The 18,765-nt window shown below is 39.1% G+C and overlaps 1 protein-coding gene across 2 annotated transcripts in view; it reads left to right on the forward strand.

Moving 5' to 3' along the window:
• Positions 1 to 32: 32 nt before the first annotated feature.
• Positions 33 to 18,765, forward strand: part of wrap73 (WD repeat containing, antisense to TP73) — a 24,246-nt gene continuing 5,513 nt past the window's right edge. Inside the window, exons 1-5 of one of the 2 annotated variants that reach the window (XM_042492110.1) lie at positions 33 to 91; positions 5,857 to 5,944; positions 7,190 to 7,342; positions 8,298 to 8,414; positions 18,156 to 18,228. In XM_042492110.1, coding sequence (XP_042348044.1) covers positions 5,876 to 5,944; positions 7,190 to 7,342; positions 8,298 to 8,414; positions 18,156 to 18,228 — 412 coding nt within the window. In that variant the 5' untranslated portion in view covers positions 33 to 91; positions 5,857 to 5,875. Of the gene's footprint in view, positions 92 to 5,080; positions 5,220 to 5,856; positions 5,945 to 7,189; positions 7,343 to 8,297; positions 8,415 to 18,155; positions 18,229 to 18,765 lie in introns of those variants that run through there. The other variant, XM_042492109.1, reaches the window with a different exon arrangement.

Consider the following 18,765-nt stretch of genomic DNA (forward strand, 5'->3'; position numbering starts at 1 on the left):
ACCTGGCTGGCTGCCTGGAGGAAGCTCGAAGTAGGTGCTGTCTGGCTCCCTGTGAACACACGACACCATGGATACAAGTTATCGAAGAGTGGTGAGCTTTTAAAAATGATCATAGCACAAGTGTGACATAAAGTATACCTGAAGTGCAAAACACAGGCCGTTGTACAAAGACTTTTTCAGTTATCAGACTAGTTCTTAAGGAAGTTAAAAAAAAAAAGTTAGGTTAAGTTAAGCGTTCATTTTTTTAAACCTAGAAATATTTTAGGACTGCTTGTTTAATGACATTGAACAAAATCTGGTCTTAAGCAGATTTCACCCAACATTAGACATCCTTTTTAACATCCCAAAATCTTGTTAAAAATTACAACAACTTTAACTACTAATGTGATTACTATGCTTATGTTAGCTATGTAAAATACAGTGAAAAAACTCCCAGAGGGCTTAGTACAGAACACAAGAACTGGAAGCACCTTGGCTGAAAAAAAGATAATATCGAATACTATTTTTGATTGACAGAGAAAAACACAGAAAGCAAGAGATAAGTAGCTGAAAATATGGATATTTTTTGCCTTTGCCTTTGTTTTTGATTATGTCAGCACACCAACAGCTCTGATAAATATTTTAAAATGTTTCGGCAAAACAAAGAGGCATTGCTTTCCCTTACGTTATATATAGACAGCTGATATTAAAAAATAAAGCACACTATAATGTTAAACCTGATGTATTTCACATTTTTTTAAATCCGGTAATGGATAGATAGGATATGTTCATTAGACAGAGAGTAAAACAATTGTCAGCAGGTGTTGTTGACACTCACAGGGAGCTCCACAGGTGCTCGAAGGTACCTCCTTCTTCAGTAACAGTGGACTGGGACATCTTAGAGGATGGGTAGTCCGGTGAGGGGCAGATCACTCTGAAGAGGAGACACACACACACACACACACACACACACACACACACACATATGCACACATGCACGCACAACATTCAAGTTATTAAGCCTACAATGAAAAAAAAATACAAAAAAAAAATAAGTTAAACAGACTTTCACCATGTTTAAAGCTTCAAGTTGATAATTTTACTGGTGTTCAAAACACAACCACACAAGTGCGCACACACACGTCCATCCAGGTGTGATCACACCAATGTATAGTCCCAGTGAGGTGGCGCAGGGTGCCAGGGGGCCCGGGCGAGTCCAGACCTGCCTTCCTCATCATCGTCTCACTCCGAAGGGAAGCTCCTTTCCCCTCCGCAAAGTCTGAGCATCACCCCCTTCGCCTCGGTCTCAAAATAACACAGCCTGCACTGCAACCTTCAAATGTGTTCAGACAGCGGAGCATCGAGACGTATAGATGTGCAGTATTTATCCTCTGCTTGTCTAAACCAGGAGGTCCACGCACTTTGCTTAATAATCAGTTTCACAATCACACAAAAGTGTCTTATTTTGACAGAGCAGATAAAGACATCATCGTAAATGTTTAGAAAAATGTACCTTCAAAGGAGGGCACCCGGGTCTCTTTGCGAGGGTTTGAGTCAAAAGAGTTGTCAAATAAATCCGTGTTTGTCATTTCCACAAAATCGAATAGACTGCCAAACTGACAAAGGCACGTGTCCAGCTAGTCTCAAGTCTGACGTGTCAATGAACACACCAAACAGAAAATGCTTTCGGGCATAGGCCTATTTGTTCTCCCGAAGTTTACTCGGCTATATGCACAGTTGCGCAGCGTCATATCTCCTTAGTAACCTCTGAAAGACTGCACAAGAGAAAGTGTCGTGAAGGTGCACGACTTCAGTGCGCGCTGCGGAAAACCATCCTAAATGCAAACCTTTCCTCTGGAATCAGTAATTTGGCTGCGCGTGAGCATATATGTGTGACCTTTTCTCTACATTGTTTCGTAAAAGTGACCCTGTAAGTTTAAGTGAATCCATTTGTACAGTAAGTTTATCTCTACACTCATGTAACAGGGGTCTTTCAGTTTGGTTTGAATCGATTGAAGATATGGAGCTCAATACACATCTAAAGTGATGTCATGATTATTGAACAAAGGCTTGTTTTGTTTTGCAAACTGATCTTGTGACTTTTAGCACACTTAGGAGCTGGTCTAATAAAGGTTTGGCGTATGATCCAATTGACATGGCATACAAAGCTATATGATGGCAAGATGTTATGAGTCCTGCACGCACGCGCACGCGTATGATTTGGCTCCGCAGCAGCTGTGGGGCTGCAGGTTCCCGCTGCTCCTGTGGTGGTTGCCGCCGCAGAAACCAGCTCCCATTCCCAGTTTGTCCCTCGGTGCCGCCTCGTTAGATCCCAGAGCAGTATGTGCGCTGCGCGTGGGATCTGACGAGGCGTTATCGCAGGACGAACAGGAGGAGGACCACGGGTTGGCCTCAGAGCTCACCTCCGCACTTCTAGCAGTTTAATTGGGATTCCACCTGGACACAGACCTTTTCACTTAGTCTGCACCTTAGGGAAGAATAGTCCTCTTGTCTTACCCTGACCAGAAATAATCACAAGCCAAGGCCCTATCCAAGAAGTAAACATGGGATGGCGAATTTGCCAGGGTGGTCTGGGGGCCCCCCCCCACCCCCTCAGAAAATGTCAAAATGAGAAAACTCATTATCATATTATTAATCATAAGAGAAGTACAGTTAAACAGTTATACAAAACTAGCAATAAATGCAAACTGCTTCTGTCTACATTGGCTATATTACAAATGCAGTGCAACACAAATTATTGACACACTTAAGTGGCCTGTCTGAGAAATATAATGTGATATAATTTAGATATAAGCCTAAATTAGGCCGTATTCTGCTGGGTAAGGTGATACCACGTGGACAAACCATATGCAGATCTTCAGTACATCGTTAAACTAGAGATAACTGTAATGGCATTTTGTTAAATTTATTTTTGATTTTGATTACATAAAATAGACTACATTTTCACAATAAGAACAAATAAATAAACTATTGAACATGGCATATAAAACCAAACACTTAGAAAAAAAATGTTGTGGTCAGAAATGCAGGTGCTTATTGAGGTTTCCCCCAAGAACCCCAAGAAAATTTTTAAGTGTCTTGAATATCATTTAGTTACCTTATTATATAAAAATGGTTTCTTGAAGTAACTCAAATAGGCTATGTTTGTGAGTTCCCCTACCCCATTTGATATTTGAGGCTCTTTTAGTTTTTACTGTGTAGGTAGGTAGATAGATAGATAGATAGATAGATAGATAGATAGATACATTATTCGAATCAGAAATCTTGTGAATTAGACCATCGATCCCTGCTATAGGCCCTAAATAGGCTATTTGATTATACATGCACTGACAAAAAAATCCCTTTATATTTTTTCTCTTTTGATATTATTTTTTTCATCACTTGCTCTCTGCTCTGTTAATATTCTATACAAAGAAGCCTATACGTCTGTGTTGTTGTGAATCACGGCCTCTGCTGGTTCTTTACCTAAATGTCACACCATCCTTTTAACTTTGACATTGTGCTTCACTGATATTCACCTGTCTGTGTCTCCACTCCCGGGTTACGGCACCCATGACAACACAGACTTACACACATACACACACTGCCTTCCCAAGGGCCATTTTATGCAAGAAAACAGAGTCCCAACTGAAATGAAATTAATTTAAAAATTGTTTTAGATTCGATCCTCCGCAGCCCCATGTGAAATAGCTTATTTAATATGCCAAATGAGGATTCAAAGGACGAGGTTATAGTTAATGTGAAGTAGCCTATCAGTGCGTTTCGCTCGTTAAAGCACTGATTAATAAGACCAGTGCATAGGCATATAAAAACTAACGAAACAGATCCATTCTATTATGAACTGATATAAATAGGCAATATGAAATAGCCTTTTTTGAATGGCATTTAACAAAAGAATGACATTGCTATAATGAACAGTCTTTCTATTATTTTTTTTTAAATCTAGGCTCTCGTGGAACTAAAAGAAAATAGTGATAGTAATGAAAGCCTAATACTTTAGGGTATACTTTAGGGATTCTTTTTAAGGCTTTCATAGTTTTTGTTTGAATAAGATTTTCTTTTTATTATTTGGCTTATTTTGAGATTAAATAACGCAGACCTTTAACAAACCACTACCCTCACTATGATCAGCTGCAAAATCACACCACAATAAAATAAACACTAAGATTTTAAACTGAGATTCGTTTTAAATATTGAGTCTTATTCGACCTTATAAAACTCTCAAGACAGCTGGGCCTTTCTTGTCAACAACCTCGTTTTTTCCCCCACATTTTGCAAAACAAGAAACAAGAAAAAAGTCAGGCCTGTTAAAAAAAAACAACAAAAAAACAAAACAGGCTTATCTAAATCACTATTCTATAGGCCATTAAAATGAATCAACCTACCTGAAGGTTATTAAAACTCCAGTCCAAATACCCAAGAATAACGCTGCGCCGAGCACCTGCCTGTTTATTATCGAACATGCCAAGAGAGTGACCCTCCATAAAAAAACAGCAACTATAACAAAAAAGCAAAACAAAACAAACAAACAAACAAAAAAAAATCGACCGACCCGACTTTACAGTTTGATAACAGCGACTGGAGATTGATTTTTCGGAGAATTAACTGCGAGGAAACAGGATGAAAATGATTTGCATGCTGTTCAGGGAAGCGTGAGCTTTGCTGAGGGAGACCAAGGAGGAGGTGAAGCGTCTTTTGCGCTGGGAGAAAAAGGGAGGCGGTAGCGCGGTTTGGGCGCACATAAGCGGGAAACCTTTTTTCATCTGGTGGGGGATATAAAAAGTAGGTCTAATTGTAGCCCACACAAAAGGTGTAGGCTAAACTATGTAAACAAAACAAAAAAAGATTAATGATTAAAGTAGAAAATGTGATTTGGTGAAAAAATAGCATCTTAAAATATCCCAAATTAGTTTACAAAATGAAGAACACAAACTGATTAACCTGTGATTAAAAAAATATTGTTGTCTATACGAGCATACACTTAGCATAATCAAGCTAAAACAGTACTGAACTACATTTCCCAGAAGGCACAGCAAATGGATGCCGATTGGACAGTACCAGTCTGTCGTCATCGGCTCACACAAACAAACTAGCAACAGTTAGAGCAACAGCCTGTGTCCCAAAGATAATCATGCGAAGAAAAAAACTTCTCTAAACTGCTTGTGGCACTTTTCGCGTCTGTCATTTTATTGACCACAGCACCGCGAGTGCCACGAGAGGTAAGTGTCACCACCAAGGGTGAAGATAGTAAAGGTTTGCCACCTGCTAAGTTGCTATCGGCGTTGTATGCTAACATAAGTATTCAATGAGTCTAGTGACAACCGACAGCTAACTTCACCATTAGCGTGTAAACTAGTGATCTCCTCTCTGTCTACTGTCCTAGACACGGTATAAATATATTAACAGCAAGACGGTGTAAAGGCAGTGAAGTCGTTATTTAGACTGCGTGGCTTTATTTGTGCTTTGGCTACTTGTTTAATTAGGAGCCAGCTAGCAAGGTAGCAAATCTACCTGTAGCTACATCTAGCTCTATTCTCTCTGCTAAGGTTGCACTTTAAAACGGACGTAATTCGGTTTTCAATTTATATACCCATTTAAACACAATTATTTCGTGAGAAAATAACTGTTTCTTTGTCTTTGTATGTGTGCAATGTGTTTGCAGGCTCACTGTGTGAAGCGCGTTTATTTGTTGGACTTATGGTGCCATCATGTGTTATCATTTGGGAACTACACCAGTTGATTTGAGTAGGCTGTCTTTAAAGTTGTTTCTCTCTCGTGGTTAAATGTTTGAGGAAGCTTGGGGGGGTGTTTAAAAAAAAAAAGAAAGTCACGATACTGTGATTTACTCTTGTGTAGGAAAGGCTCTGATTGGAAGATGAATTTCTCTGAGGTTTTCAAGCAGTCCAACCAGCTCTGTAAAGTTTCCCCTGATGGAAAGTATTTGGTAAGTTTTTTCGTTTTTTTTTAAATAAAAAATAATAATATTTGCTAATGTACAGTTGTAAATTGAACTGAATCTTTATTTTTTCTTTATTTTGAACATGTAAAACAACAACAACAACAACAACAAAACACACACACACACACACACACACACACACACACACACACACACAAATGTAAACAAACGTCATGGCTAAATGCAATGAACAAAAATGAAAAGACAAAAAAGGCCTATACAAAAACGCCATATGTCAAGCTCAATAGAAAATACTCAAGCCACTGAAGCTTAAATATTACATCGAAAAGGAGTAGAAAGAAGTACACACTTATTTATTCTTACCCCTATATATACATTGACATTCTTCTTAAATGACTTCCCAAATTTACATACGACCCTCCACAACATAGACAACTATTCCAGTTCTATACACAAACCAATACAACTATCACAGTCATATATACAACCCAATACAATATAAACTGTTATCCAAATTGAATATACAAACCATTATAATGTAAACAGCTATTCCAGTTTTATATATGACCCAAAACAACTACCCCAGATTTCTATGCAACCTATTACAATATAAACAGCTATCCTCTTTTTTAATGTATGACCCAATACAATATACAATATAAACAACCTGACAAGCAAACAAGACCATTAGCAATTAAAATGACCATTTGTAGTGCCTGTAGTTTAATGAAGTAGCAATAATACTAGGGATGCATGATCTTGGATTTTTTGCTGATATCCAATATGCCGTTGATAGCTGATATGGATGTTTATATGTTCACTTTATTCACCACCTAATTTAAGTGATCATCAAGTCTCTTCTATAGTGGAATTAACATCATAATATGCAAGCTCTTGTAGTGATGGGCAATCAGCAGATGGAGACATGCAATGCAATGCTTTTCAGTGTATGTAGTATTCATTCATTGTGTAAAATAAGAAAAATACTTCAACTTAGGTTTGCTGTTTTATACATGTTCACTTTGTCAATGATAAAAAGGTTTGTTAGATCGGCAGAAATCAGCATGATGGCTCATTCTGATATATTTTATTTTAAAACCCAGTATCTGCTGATACCAGTTACATGCCAATATTATCGTGCATCCCTAAATTATACTTTTAGCTCTGATTTAATTATGGTTAGATTGGCACTTGGTTACACGTAGATAAAAGTGAAGTGTGTTATAACTCATATTCTTTCTGACTTTTCTTTTTGGCTGTACTCGTCAGGCTACCTGTGTGCAGTACAGGTTGGTAGTGCGTGATGTGAGCACCCTGCAGATCCTGCAGCTCTACACCTGCCTGGACCAGATATCCCACATGGACTGGTCTTCCGACTCCCTCTTTATCCTCTGTGCCATGTACAAGAGAGGACTAGTACAGGTAGGTTATCAGAAAAGCATAGTAATGTGAGTGTGTGACTCAGCATGTGGCGTAAATGCTGATGGTCAGTCATACTTGATACTAACTCTAACCCTTCTTTATAGAGTATCACCATAATGACTGGTTAGACAACATGAGTAATATGAAGGCATTTCTTTAGGGTCCTTGTGGCAGTTAATTGCCATTCATTTTGGTGCATTTTTTTGACACTTTATAGTTTATATAATAGGTATGATAAACCACTAAGAGATTAATCAACAATTAAAATTATCTGTTGCAGACATAAATAACTTAATGAAACAGTATTGTCGAAGCAAAATAATGGATTTCAATTTCTAAATAGTACAGTCAAAATTTCACAAGTAACACTTTCTATATAGTGTAAAACATTTCTACATAAACAGTCTCACACGGATAGGAGTAGTGTTTCAATATTACATTGATCAAACGTGTAGACCTCAAATAAGATATAAAGTGATGCACACCAGACTCAGAGGCTGCTCTTTCAAATGAAACTCTGTGACCTGAATACAAAAACATTTGTCATTTGATGACTTTAGAACCATGCTAATTATTTCTTACGCGTCTTTAAAACTCATATGTTAGACAATAAAAAGGTAGATGTAAAAAATATATACATTGTTATTGATTCACATTCATGTGAAGAAGGGATACTGCTTTGTTTTAAAACTGGCATCATAACTGACACCGACTGTAATAATTAAAGAGCTGCAGTGGTGAAAATAAGTTCTGCATTCTAGTGTAACGTCAGTTTCTCGTGTATCATCAGACAAGTTTCTTACCTTTGAAGGGGTATCCAGCGCCAGTCTTTCATGGTTTCTGTTGCTCAAGTGTTACTGTTTGAAATCAAGTTTAGAAAGATGCAGGATGTGCGTGAGGGATGTCACCAGTGATGGCTGATTGCTGTCCTGTCTCTCTCTGTCTTTCTCTTCAGGTGTGGTCTCTTGAACAGCCAGACTGGCACTGTAAGATTGATGAGGGCTCAATAGGACTAGTCTCCTCGCGCTGGAGTCCAGACGGACGTCACATTCTCAACACCACTGAGTTCCATGTAAGTGTGAAGTTGGTGCGTGCATGGGTGCGTGCATTCATGTGTACAGAAGTGTGTTTATGCATATGCTTGTCTGGTTTCAACTGTTGCTGGCCCGCAAGGAAGGGGGGACCTGAAAATAGCCAGACACCAGAGCCTGTCTTGACCGCCCCCCCACCTGCTGCATGTATTCAGCCTGATTTCATAGCTCCCCTCCTGTTAGCGTCCTGTCATACATGGGTCTCAAGTACCTCTGGAACATGGGTGCAATGTGTATGTGCCCTTTTAATGTAAGTCTGGTATTTTCTTTGGCAGCAACTCAGATTAATGATCAGTTCAATAGCGGTAAAGAAAAAAAACCCTCAAACCAAACAAGTCAGATTAAAGAGCACAGTCTAAAATACAAAGTCAGTAAAAGCTGAAAAAGAATGTGATTTAATGAGCGATCCCTAGCTCCTTAGAGAGATTATTCCACAAATCTGCTGCCATTAAGATAAGTGGTTTCGTTTAGTCATGTGTCTCACATTTAATGAAAACGGTAGTTTCTCAATGCAGAGATGCAAAGTGTCAGGCCACAGTTTGGAGCCAAGCAGAGGATGGAAGGGAGCTTATTTTAGAGATATTTTCACACAATGAAACAAGTTTTGATTTTAATTTCTCCATATGTGGCAGCAGTTCAGTTGATATAAAGGCCAAATTTAACATGGTTATGCAATGGGGAATGTGAAGCTGAACTTGACCTGACCTAATCTTGTCTGGTAGCGTTTTTGGCTCTCATGTAAATGTACATCAGTGAATAATGTATTACAGTGAGCCTGATACTGGATGCTTAGGGGTGATAATGATATTAGAGAGTTGAAAAACTCTATTATTTCAGCACAGCAATTCTTTAATATACACATAATGTATCAGTGATGAACAAAAAACAGCCAGTATAGCAAAGTTTGATGCTTTATTTATAACCTTGACATTCGAATTGTAAGTCAACATTTGAAGCTGCGCAGCTTTTTATTTGTTTATTTTTTTGCATGTCTAAATTACATTCCCGTGGTGGTTGAGTAGGATTGTTTCTGACTCATGTGACCTTAACATTTCCAATAACTCCAAATTGCTGTAATTGCTAACACACAAAATGTGTTAAAAAAAAGATAGACGTAAACAAAGGGCTATTTATAGGGTGATGACGTCATATGACGACATATATTTGAAGCATCATTCAAAAACCTTAGTATAAGCTTAGAATGTAAAAAAATGACATTTGGTATAGCCCTAGTACATGAGCATATATTTGTATGGAAATATTTTTAATTTTGTTAATTGTGACCCTAAGAGTTACGCAGTGCACAGAGAACAGTGAAGGACCCAGAATCAAACCTTGGGAAACACCAGTTGCAAGATTAGATTGAGTTTGGCAGTAGTCTCTGTTGCAATTCAGTGTTTTTCTTCAGCTTTTTTCCAGTATAATATAGCCATCCCTTGGTAGTGGGTGTGACTGGTGGAAATTCTTTCATACTATTATAAAAATTATAACAAAGATTCACATTACTTTGACTACTTGAAATCTGGCATGTAAATGGCATTGTGGCTGTTGATTGCTCCTGCCAAAAACTGTCTGAAACTGAAAAACAGTTATGAGATGTTGAGTGTTTTTATAAGGGTCTGCAGAATGAAACCCAGACTAATAAAGATGTATTTCATTCAGGTCTATGCCTCTGTACTCCTGGTATAAATTCACTTCATAGTAAGCACGTGTTGTAAGGGGTGAGAAGCTATAGCAGCTCCTCTCGGGCCATGTGGAATATGATGGGGCACCATGGTGGGCCGTGTCTGTCATGCTGAACCTGACTCCAGGAATCATTTGACAGGTGTTGTGGCCCAACACACAACTGTGTCTGGTCTGGGGAAGGGTGCAGGGAGTGCAAGTGTCTGTGGTATGCCTGCTTTGTGTCTGTCTGCATCCCCCCCCCCTCCCAAAAAAAGGAATAGGACAGAAAGAAATGGAGTCTCTTTGCCTAAGAAGATATACCATAGCATCTGCATAAAATACCATAGCTCAGATGTTAGAACAAGGGTTTCCATTTTTTTTAGAGTGGAGGCCAGATTAGATAAAGTGAAAGTACTGGGGGGGGGGGGGGGGGATATAGCTTCTTGCATCATATGGGTTATTTAAAAGCAAATATGGCACATCTGTTTTATCTTTCAGGTAAAACTATTCAGTTTTCCTCTGCTCCTGAAAGTGGCAGCCCTCACTTTCAGCTTTACGCTTCTTTGCTGTGGCCATGTCTGCAATCTAGCAGGAAATGTTTGCTGTTATGTAACCACTCTCATTGCCTGTTTACTTTCTGTTGATGAAGACACTTCAATTGCGCCTGCGTGGTACATGTCAACAAAATATATGATAGGCTCTCCATCATGAGGTGAATGGAAAAAATGCAAAGTGATATTGTTTTATTAGCCAATATTGAGTGGCAGGCCACACATAGTAAATTTAGAAAGACAAACCATGGGACATTTTAAATCGGTCTGCAGGCTGCGATTGGCCCCAGGACTGGACTTTGGACATCTGTCTTAGAAAGCCTGAGTGGTTCAGAGGATCAGTATTAAAAGTATGTATTTTTAAAATATGTCTGTGTCAGATGACTTATCATAATCACTTTAAACTACCTACTGTCATTAATTTCCTGAAACAATTTGTCGAACAGTAGAAAAAAAAATTCCAACCTCTCTGAAAACTGATCATTTGCTTATATTAGAAAAAAAATAAATAAAAATCAGGCATGTAATTGTTCCAGCTTGGGTGTTTGCTGTTTTTATTTGACTAATGTCATAGCAGGATTAAACATTCATATTTTTTTCACTTGCCTTGTCAGGTCAACATACTTGCCCAATGTTAGTCTTTTGCACCTCTTTAGTTGTTTTGTGGTTTGGCTTTTCCTATCTTTGAACCAGCCATTTGTTTCCTGATGTTTTTGAGAGAGGTATTCCTGTACTGGTTCTATCACTGAACAACTCTTTGTGAGGAGCTCTGAGAAAACTGATGTAGCGGCCTGGCACACAATACTATGGCCACATTATTCCTTACTCATCATTGTCTTGGTTAGATTTTTTTTAAAATAATTAACTGATGACAAGCTTTTGTGGACTTCCACGTCACAACAGCCTCTTACCTGTGCTATTGTGCATTCAGAAATGTGTTACTGCCACTGTAACCCAGCTAAAATTGAGCAAGAAGTTAAGTACTGCTAACAGTGAGTGAGCATCCTTTAGTAGTTAAGGTTGAAAAATGAATTTAAAAGAGGCAAAGTAGGCACACGCCACCTCATCGCCAAGGGGCCCACTGAACTTACCTTCACCCCAACCCAACATTTCATTAAGGCTGTGCCAGACGGGTGTTCGTGTCAGGTTTGAATTTCAGGCCCACTAATAAACAGCCTGCTATATTAACTTGTTTAGAGACAGCTGCCTATGGTGTGGATTGTGCCACCGTGTGTGTGTTTGTCTGTCTATGTGTCAGTAAATCTGCTTAGCTGGCGTGTGTGTGTGTGTGTGTGTGTGTGTGTGTGTGTGTGTGTGTGTGTGTGTGTGTGTGTGTGTGTGTGTGTGTGTGTGTGCGTGTGTGTGTTTGTGTGTGTGTGTTTGTCTGGCCTGAACTGGATATTTACAGATCTTTCTGATTTGCAGGCATACAATACGTGATTTCCTCTGACACTGTAACAGTAGGAGAATGACAGAGCATATAGGTGGTCTCAGTAGCAGTCTTAGAAATACAGGGAATCACCCTTTTTTCCAAGCAGCTAGAAATGCTCTTGAGCTTTTCCTTAAAGGCTTTAGGGTAGATCTACTATGTTTTTGGAGGTGCACAGGAAAACAGTTATGTCATATGTCACAGATTTAATAGAAAGTCTCACAGCTGGAACTTTGCTTATGTATCATGACACTTCAACCAACTTGTCTCCTATTTAAATTGCAATCGTTTATCTTAGGACCTCACAAAATGCCACTCACACATCCATGTTAATCCACCTTTACCAGCTGAGGGGTGATAAACTGAGGATGGAAAAACTCCACCCAAGGACATCATTGAGCTTGACTTCTCTAATGGTTTTTACATTGCTGGGATGGGATTAGCAATAGCATTCTTGGCCAGTGCTGCTGGAGCCATGCTAACATGTAGCATTGTTGGCAACAGCGCTACCGCACTTAACTGCAAATGTAGGCAGCTGCTTCACTGCAACATGGGACAATAGCTCACCCATACCTATGTGTGGGCTGCGTGAGGCTCCAGTTCCTTGGTAGAATCATGAGGCTGTAATAGGAGAAATAGGCTATATTGGTTTGAGATGGTTCCCTATGTGGAATGCCAGCAGTCTAATCCTCTGCTGACAGATAGGCCTATATGGCATCAAATACACTCGCCCATTCTCTCGCACTTGCATAGGCGCGCAACAAGAATGGCTGATAGATAGATTTTATTCTAGGTTGCTGTCAGTAACTTCGGTCTACAAATGATTCCAGTTATCATGTTGCCCACAGGCTGTCCTGCTGGGAATGTTCCCTAATTCTCTGGTTTTCTTGTTATGAATACTTGCTAATAGATGCTAAGTAGTTGTGGTGGTAGAGAGTAGCTGCAGTTGTGCCACTTTGCAGTGCTTGAGAAGATCGTCTTGTCATACCATGTCAGTAAAGTTTATTTGTACAGCTCATAAAGCTGTAGTTGGTAACTGTTATAAATAAAGCTGTAATAAAGCGGTAGTTCGTAAATGGTCACTATATCCCGATAACTGTCAAGATACTGCTCTTCAATTGTACATGGGACAGATAATCATTGGAAAAAAAAACCAAAACATTTTCCTCTGCCTCCTTGTAATTTTAAAAATGGCCTTACCGCATGTGAATGAAAACAACCAATCGAAACCAAGGAGTCTCTAACTCAGCTGTCAATCACTTGAACATGTCAATCACTGCTCAAACTGTCAAACAAGGCCGTGCTGATCAAATGAATTAAGATTATGTTACTGTATTGCCTATTTCTAAACTCAGTTGTTTTTAGTTGTTTGTTTTTTAGCTGTAAAATAAGAAAGTTAGTCTGGACGGTGGGTGGTGCAGGGTCATAAACTTTTAAATGTAAAGATAAGTTTCTGAAAACATTTTAAGCAAGAAATAAACAATTCACTGAGAGATCCTTGATTGTTTTTTGATCAATTCTGCCCAGTTTGACAGTTTGACTGCAGATACTGAGCAGTGATTGACATGATGCATTAGAGACGCCTCAGCTCAGATTGGTTGGTTGGTTGTGGTGGGCCGTGGTCTGATTTGAGCAAATGCCATTAAAACCAATAGGAAGAGGAGGAGGGACACACCTTTTTGGTTCATGTACCTTTGTGGCTGTACATAAAATATACCAACTGTAGCCTTAAAGTAAAATGAAATGAATGATGCCTTTATAACCCTTTTTGACATTTCAGTGGTGGAGGTGTGTGTGTGAAGCCAACAGTCTGCTGTCTGTATCATGCTAAACACAAAGCACTTTTAGCAGTCATATGCAAAGGATTTAGTTCATACCCCTCTTGCAACTGCATATCAGTGTGTACACCAATCGAATATTCTGTTTCAATTGGAAATTTGTCATAATACAGAAGCTAAACATGCTCCAACTTCTGTTTCACTGCAGTCTCAAAGGGCTTCGTAACAGCCATATTATGAAACAGTCATTTGCAGCCCCTGTAACACTTAAAAAAGCACCACTATTTAAAGGAGCCTCGGGAAGCGCCTCCTAAGGAGGAATCCTTGTGTATGAAGTGATCGAGACAATACTTCAATGTACTTATCTGTAATTACAGCTGTTACTGATAACCAGTTGCAGTTATGTTAACCCTGGTGGAGATAGGAATTTTTCTATCTCTGATGAATAAACAGCAGCTGTTGCAGTGGAGTTTTGCCTCTTCGTGCCACCCTCAAGTCCCTAACCCCCATCCCCAAGCTGCTGCTCACCTTTAGTGAGGATACTCCATCTAAAGTATAGCTTTACCAACTAAGGATCTCATTGCATACCACCCCACATGGAAAAGCATTTCCCACCTATTTTCTTCATGCTACCCTTCCTCCACCCAGTTTAAAGTTACACTGCCTTTTGGGTCTTGATCTCCCCGCATCCCCTATGTGGTGGGTTCAAGGCATCTAAAAGAAGTGTACGTCTGTTTGTGTTTGAGCAGTGTTGATTATGGTTGCCATGGCACCATGTCTGAGGGGATGTCCAGGAAGCGTGCAGTGAGGTGTTATTACAGGGTCTACACAGCTGGATGTCTTGACCAAACAGGAGGGTTGACACTTCAGCCCAGTTAGGTGACAGACTTGGCCCAGTTCAAATGTCTGTGTGGACACTATGATGAAAGCCCTGTCACCTAAGTAGTTTTAGCTCTGCACATTCCCAAATGCAGAGTACATCACTAAGAGTAGACTTCATTTTTTATTGGCAAAATATCTTTTGCAGCATCATTTATTTTTGTTGTTTTCCATGTGTGGATGCAGGGTTTTCTCCAGAATATCTGCCTGTGATGGTGCTCAGAATTTTATTCGAGTACAAGGTATTTTTCTGTTACAAGCTTAAATTGAACAAAAATACACAGCACTCAATAGTTGAATATGATACTGTGTGCGTACAGACATTGGTTTAAAGGATAACGTAGTGGCTTAAGTTGTAATTCAATGTTTTTGTTTAAATTTGTCCTATCTGTGGTGGCGGCTTTACTTGTATACCCTATGAGAAAAGGAATGTGTTTTACAGTCTTCTTGGCCAGTGTACATATCTAGTTTGGTCAACATTTTCACATCTTAAACATTCAAGGCATGATCAGACAGGGCTTTATGTACCAACATTATAATGGCTTACTGTAAGCTGTAAAGTAAAGTATGAATGCCATGCATTTAACACCCTTAATGTTGCAGTCTTGTGCCTGCATGCCCTTGATATATGGATTGTTATGACTACTGTTGTAGGTTGTGTGTAAGATAGTCAAGCAAGCAAGATAATTTTTTGTTGTGCAGCATCAGGAAAGCAGCCCTCAACTATTGAACTACTGTATGTAAAACCAAAAAAGTGTTCACAACTAGGGTTGCAACCATATGAGATTTCACAGTACGATAAATGTCTCAGAAAATATTGCCATTTCACGGTATCACGGTATTATGGACTTATTAATGTTATCATTTAGAATAACTCTTAAAGGAATGCAAAAGGAAGGGTTAATTTTAGTTTAACAAATGTTATATTACTATAACTGAAATTTGAAATATTTTTTTTATAAATAGAAGTATAAACTCTACTTTTAAAATTATTAAAATAAAGGTGAGAATCTCCACACAGTTGCCCCCCCTCCAAAAAATGATAGATAAGCAAATGCACCTGTATGATAACCGTCAACTTTCATGTTACGGTATACCTTAAAACTGGTATATAGCTGCAACCTTATTCATAACACAGTGACCTGCAGAAATTAAATGCAGATATACAGTATACTGTATCTGTCACATAAATATGTGTATTGTTTATGTATCAGCTTTCTCTGAACACCTAAACATGCAGGCAACTGTACAGTAATATGGACTACAGTTATACAGACTTACAGTGCTTCTTGTCTCTTGAAGGGGCAGGATACCTCATGTCATACTGGTCCTTGAGTCAAAATATGCTGCACTGTTGGCTGGGTGCCACCTGCTTGTATTGGCATCAGTCTTGTTGAAGTGAGACCTGTGGGTATTTGAGTGGCTGCTGTCAAAGCTGAGCATTAACACATATGATCTCTTTGTCATGCAGACTTGTGGCCTCATAGATATTCTTTGGCACTGCTGCCCATCTGTGGGAATATACGCATCCTGCTGGCTATGCAACTTGCTGTTAATTTGTCACACTTGTCTAAAATTACATCTTGGGTACCAAATGGACTGATCCTATTTTCCTGCTATGTGCAGAGATGTTGTTTTCGATCTGTTAATTTAATACATGCTCAACTCCTAATTTAATCGGTATAATCTCTTTCGATCCCTGTCAGTAACTGCACACCTGAAACATATGTGATCATTCCCCGTGGAAATACACCCCACACACTCAGAGCCCTGAAGGGCCATTGGTGTAGTGATGGCTAGATTCCATGTCAGTGTCTCATGTCCCTTACAGAGATTTATCACAGACCTCTTCAAAGACATAAGGCTCTCTGTCCACAGCTGTTAGAAGACATGATGGACCATGCTAGCCTGGACTCTAGTCTTAAAATGCCAAGCTGATGGACATGTCTTTGGTTGAATAGTAGCACTAAGAGGCCTCATTAAACTAGTGGCCTGGTTGATTGACCTCTTATTAGGCTGCTGTTGACACCCAGTCACCATACACAACACTTATTAGATCACAGCCTCACGGGGGATCATCATACTGAAGACCAGTGGTTGAATTGATCTCACATAGACTAAAGTCTAGAAGAGACGGTGTCTGTTCCAGATGGTCATGCAGTTTTCAAAGTTGCTTGTAAACCACAGTTTGCTTTATAACCCCATCCTTCATCAAATGTGTCCTTTCCACGTGTGGTGTTTTGAGTAGAATCTGACTGAATTATTGAAATGGCTGACGCTGTTAGATTTTAATTCACCACAGATATCTCTATTGCTGAATAGGTTGGCTGGGAAGTAACAAGAAGTTACAGACAAAAATCCCTCAGATATGTGTGATGGCAACACTGTTTAGCTTTAATCATAGTTTGTCCACTAGAGGGCAACAAAAGCTTCATTTTTAAGTGTAATATATCCCACTCAGCACACATCTTGGTTTGGAATTCTTTGATTACCACAGTGAAAGGATCCTGATAAAAATATTGGTATGTATTGTGTCAGAGTAAAAAGAACAATAATGTTGGCTGATTGTTATCAGATATTTTTTTTAACCTCCAATCATCAATATGTATGAATCAGCCTCAAAAGTCCAGTATTTGTCAGGCTGACTTTCACTGGAATAGTACCTTAAAACCTCACATCATCATATCTGATGAAGAAAACTGATCTATTGATGTATTTATGCCCTTTTAGCTGCCTGGTAGTGTGGTGTGTAGGCTTGGGTGGTATTTAAATTTTTTCATACCTTCAAATTTCACTGAGGTTTATGGTATATGACGGTAGTAGTGTGTGATGCCGCCACCCCCACCCCAGACTGGCAAGTTTACTACCTTCTGCAGACTCTCTTAACTTAAATTAACATTAAAAATTCTCAAAATGTCACAAAAGGTAATATTCCTCTACCTATTGAACATAGATATACAACTACACACCTTCTGAATTAATGTTTTTTTTTCCATCCAACTAAGACTAGCTTAATTGCCTAGTTAACTCACACTTAATTGTAACCTGATGGAAACAAAATAAAATCCATCAAAAACAGTTTCAGTAACTCTTTTTTTAGTTATGTAGTTAGTTAGTCCACTGTTCCAAAAATTGCCAACTGCTGTTCAATCAAAATAAACCCTAATTTACCAAGTGAGATGAAAATCTGTACACCAGTACAGACCAGAGGCTGACCTCTGGTGGCGTGTGCTGTGCTGAAATGAGTTTAATAGTAAGAGGAGTGCCTGTATTTTTGACTGTATTGAAAATAATACCATTGGGATTTCTAAATACCCTGGTATACCGTTATACCACCCAAGCCTAATGGTGTGCTTGTCATGCTTTTACTTCAGAGATAATCCACAGTGATTTTTCCTCTTTCCTCTGGTGCCTTGACAGCTGAGAATCACCGTCTGGTCCCTGTGCACCAAAGCTGTGTCTTACATCAAGTATCCAAAAGCATGTCAGAAGGGTCAGTATGAAAATGATATTGTGTTATTTATTTTCTCGGGCTTATGAGTATATATGCATTACCAGGCGTACCTGAGGGCAGGGCTAATGGTCCGAGTGCCTCAGCATGCCTCATGAATCACATTCTGTTCTTTACCTTGTGGAGCGACCCTGGGTATAAGGCCAAACTATGGTCCTCTTTGCTGACAGCTGTCCCCCTCTTCAGTAAATGGGGCATGCTCCTCATAACAGGCCTGTCAGCAGCTTGGGGAAAAATGATTGTCCATGACTCTCCCCTGTTTTCTGCATGCAATGCTATGTCCCTTTGCGACCACTGCACCCTCAAAACTGTCATATAAATAATATGGCTATGATAGTTGCATACCAACAACCTGATGGTGCCAAAGGGTCAGATAATTACAGGGGATAAAATATACAAGAGGGTTACATATTCAGATATCAAAATATATAATTATATTTTTTTTTCTAGCCAATCCATTAAAAAGGTTATGGTCAAAATTAAAAATATTTTTTTTGAAGTGCTATTAAGTTATCATCA

This window comes from Plectropomus leopardus, chromosome 8 (genome assembly GCF_008729295.1).
Source record: "Plectropomus leopardus isolate mb chromosome 8, YSFRI_Pleo_2.0, whole genome shotgun sequence".
Lineage (NCBI taxonomy): Eukaryota > Metazoa > Chordata > Actinopteri > Perciformes > Serranidae > Plectropomus > Plectropomus leopardus.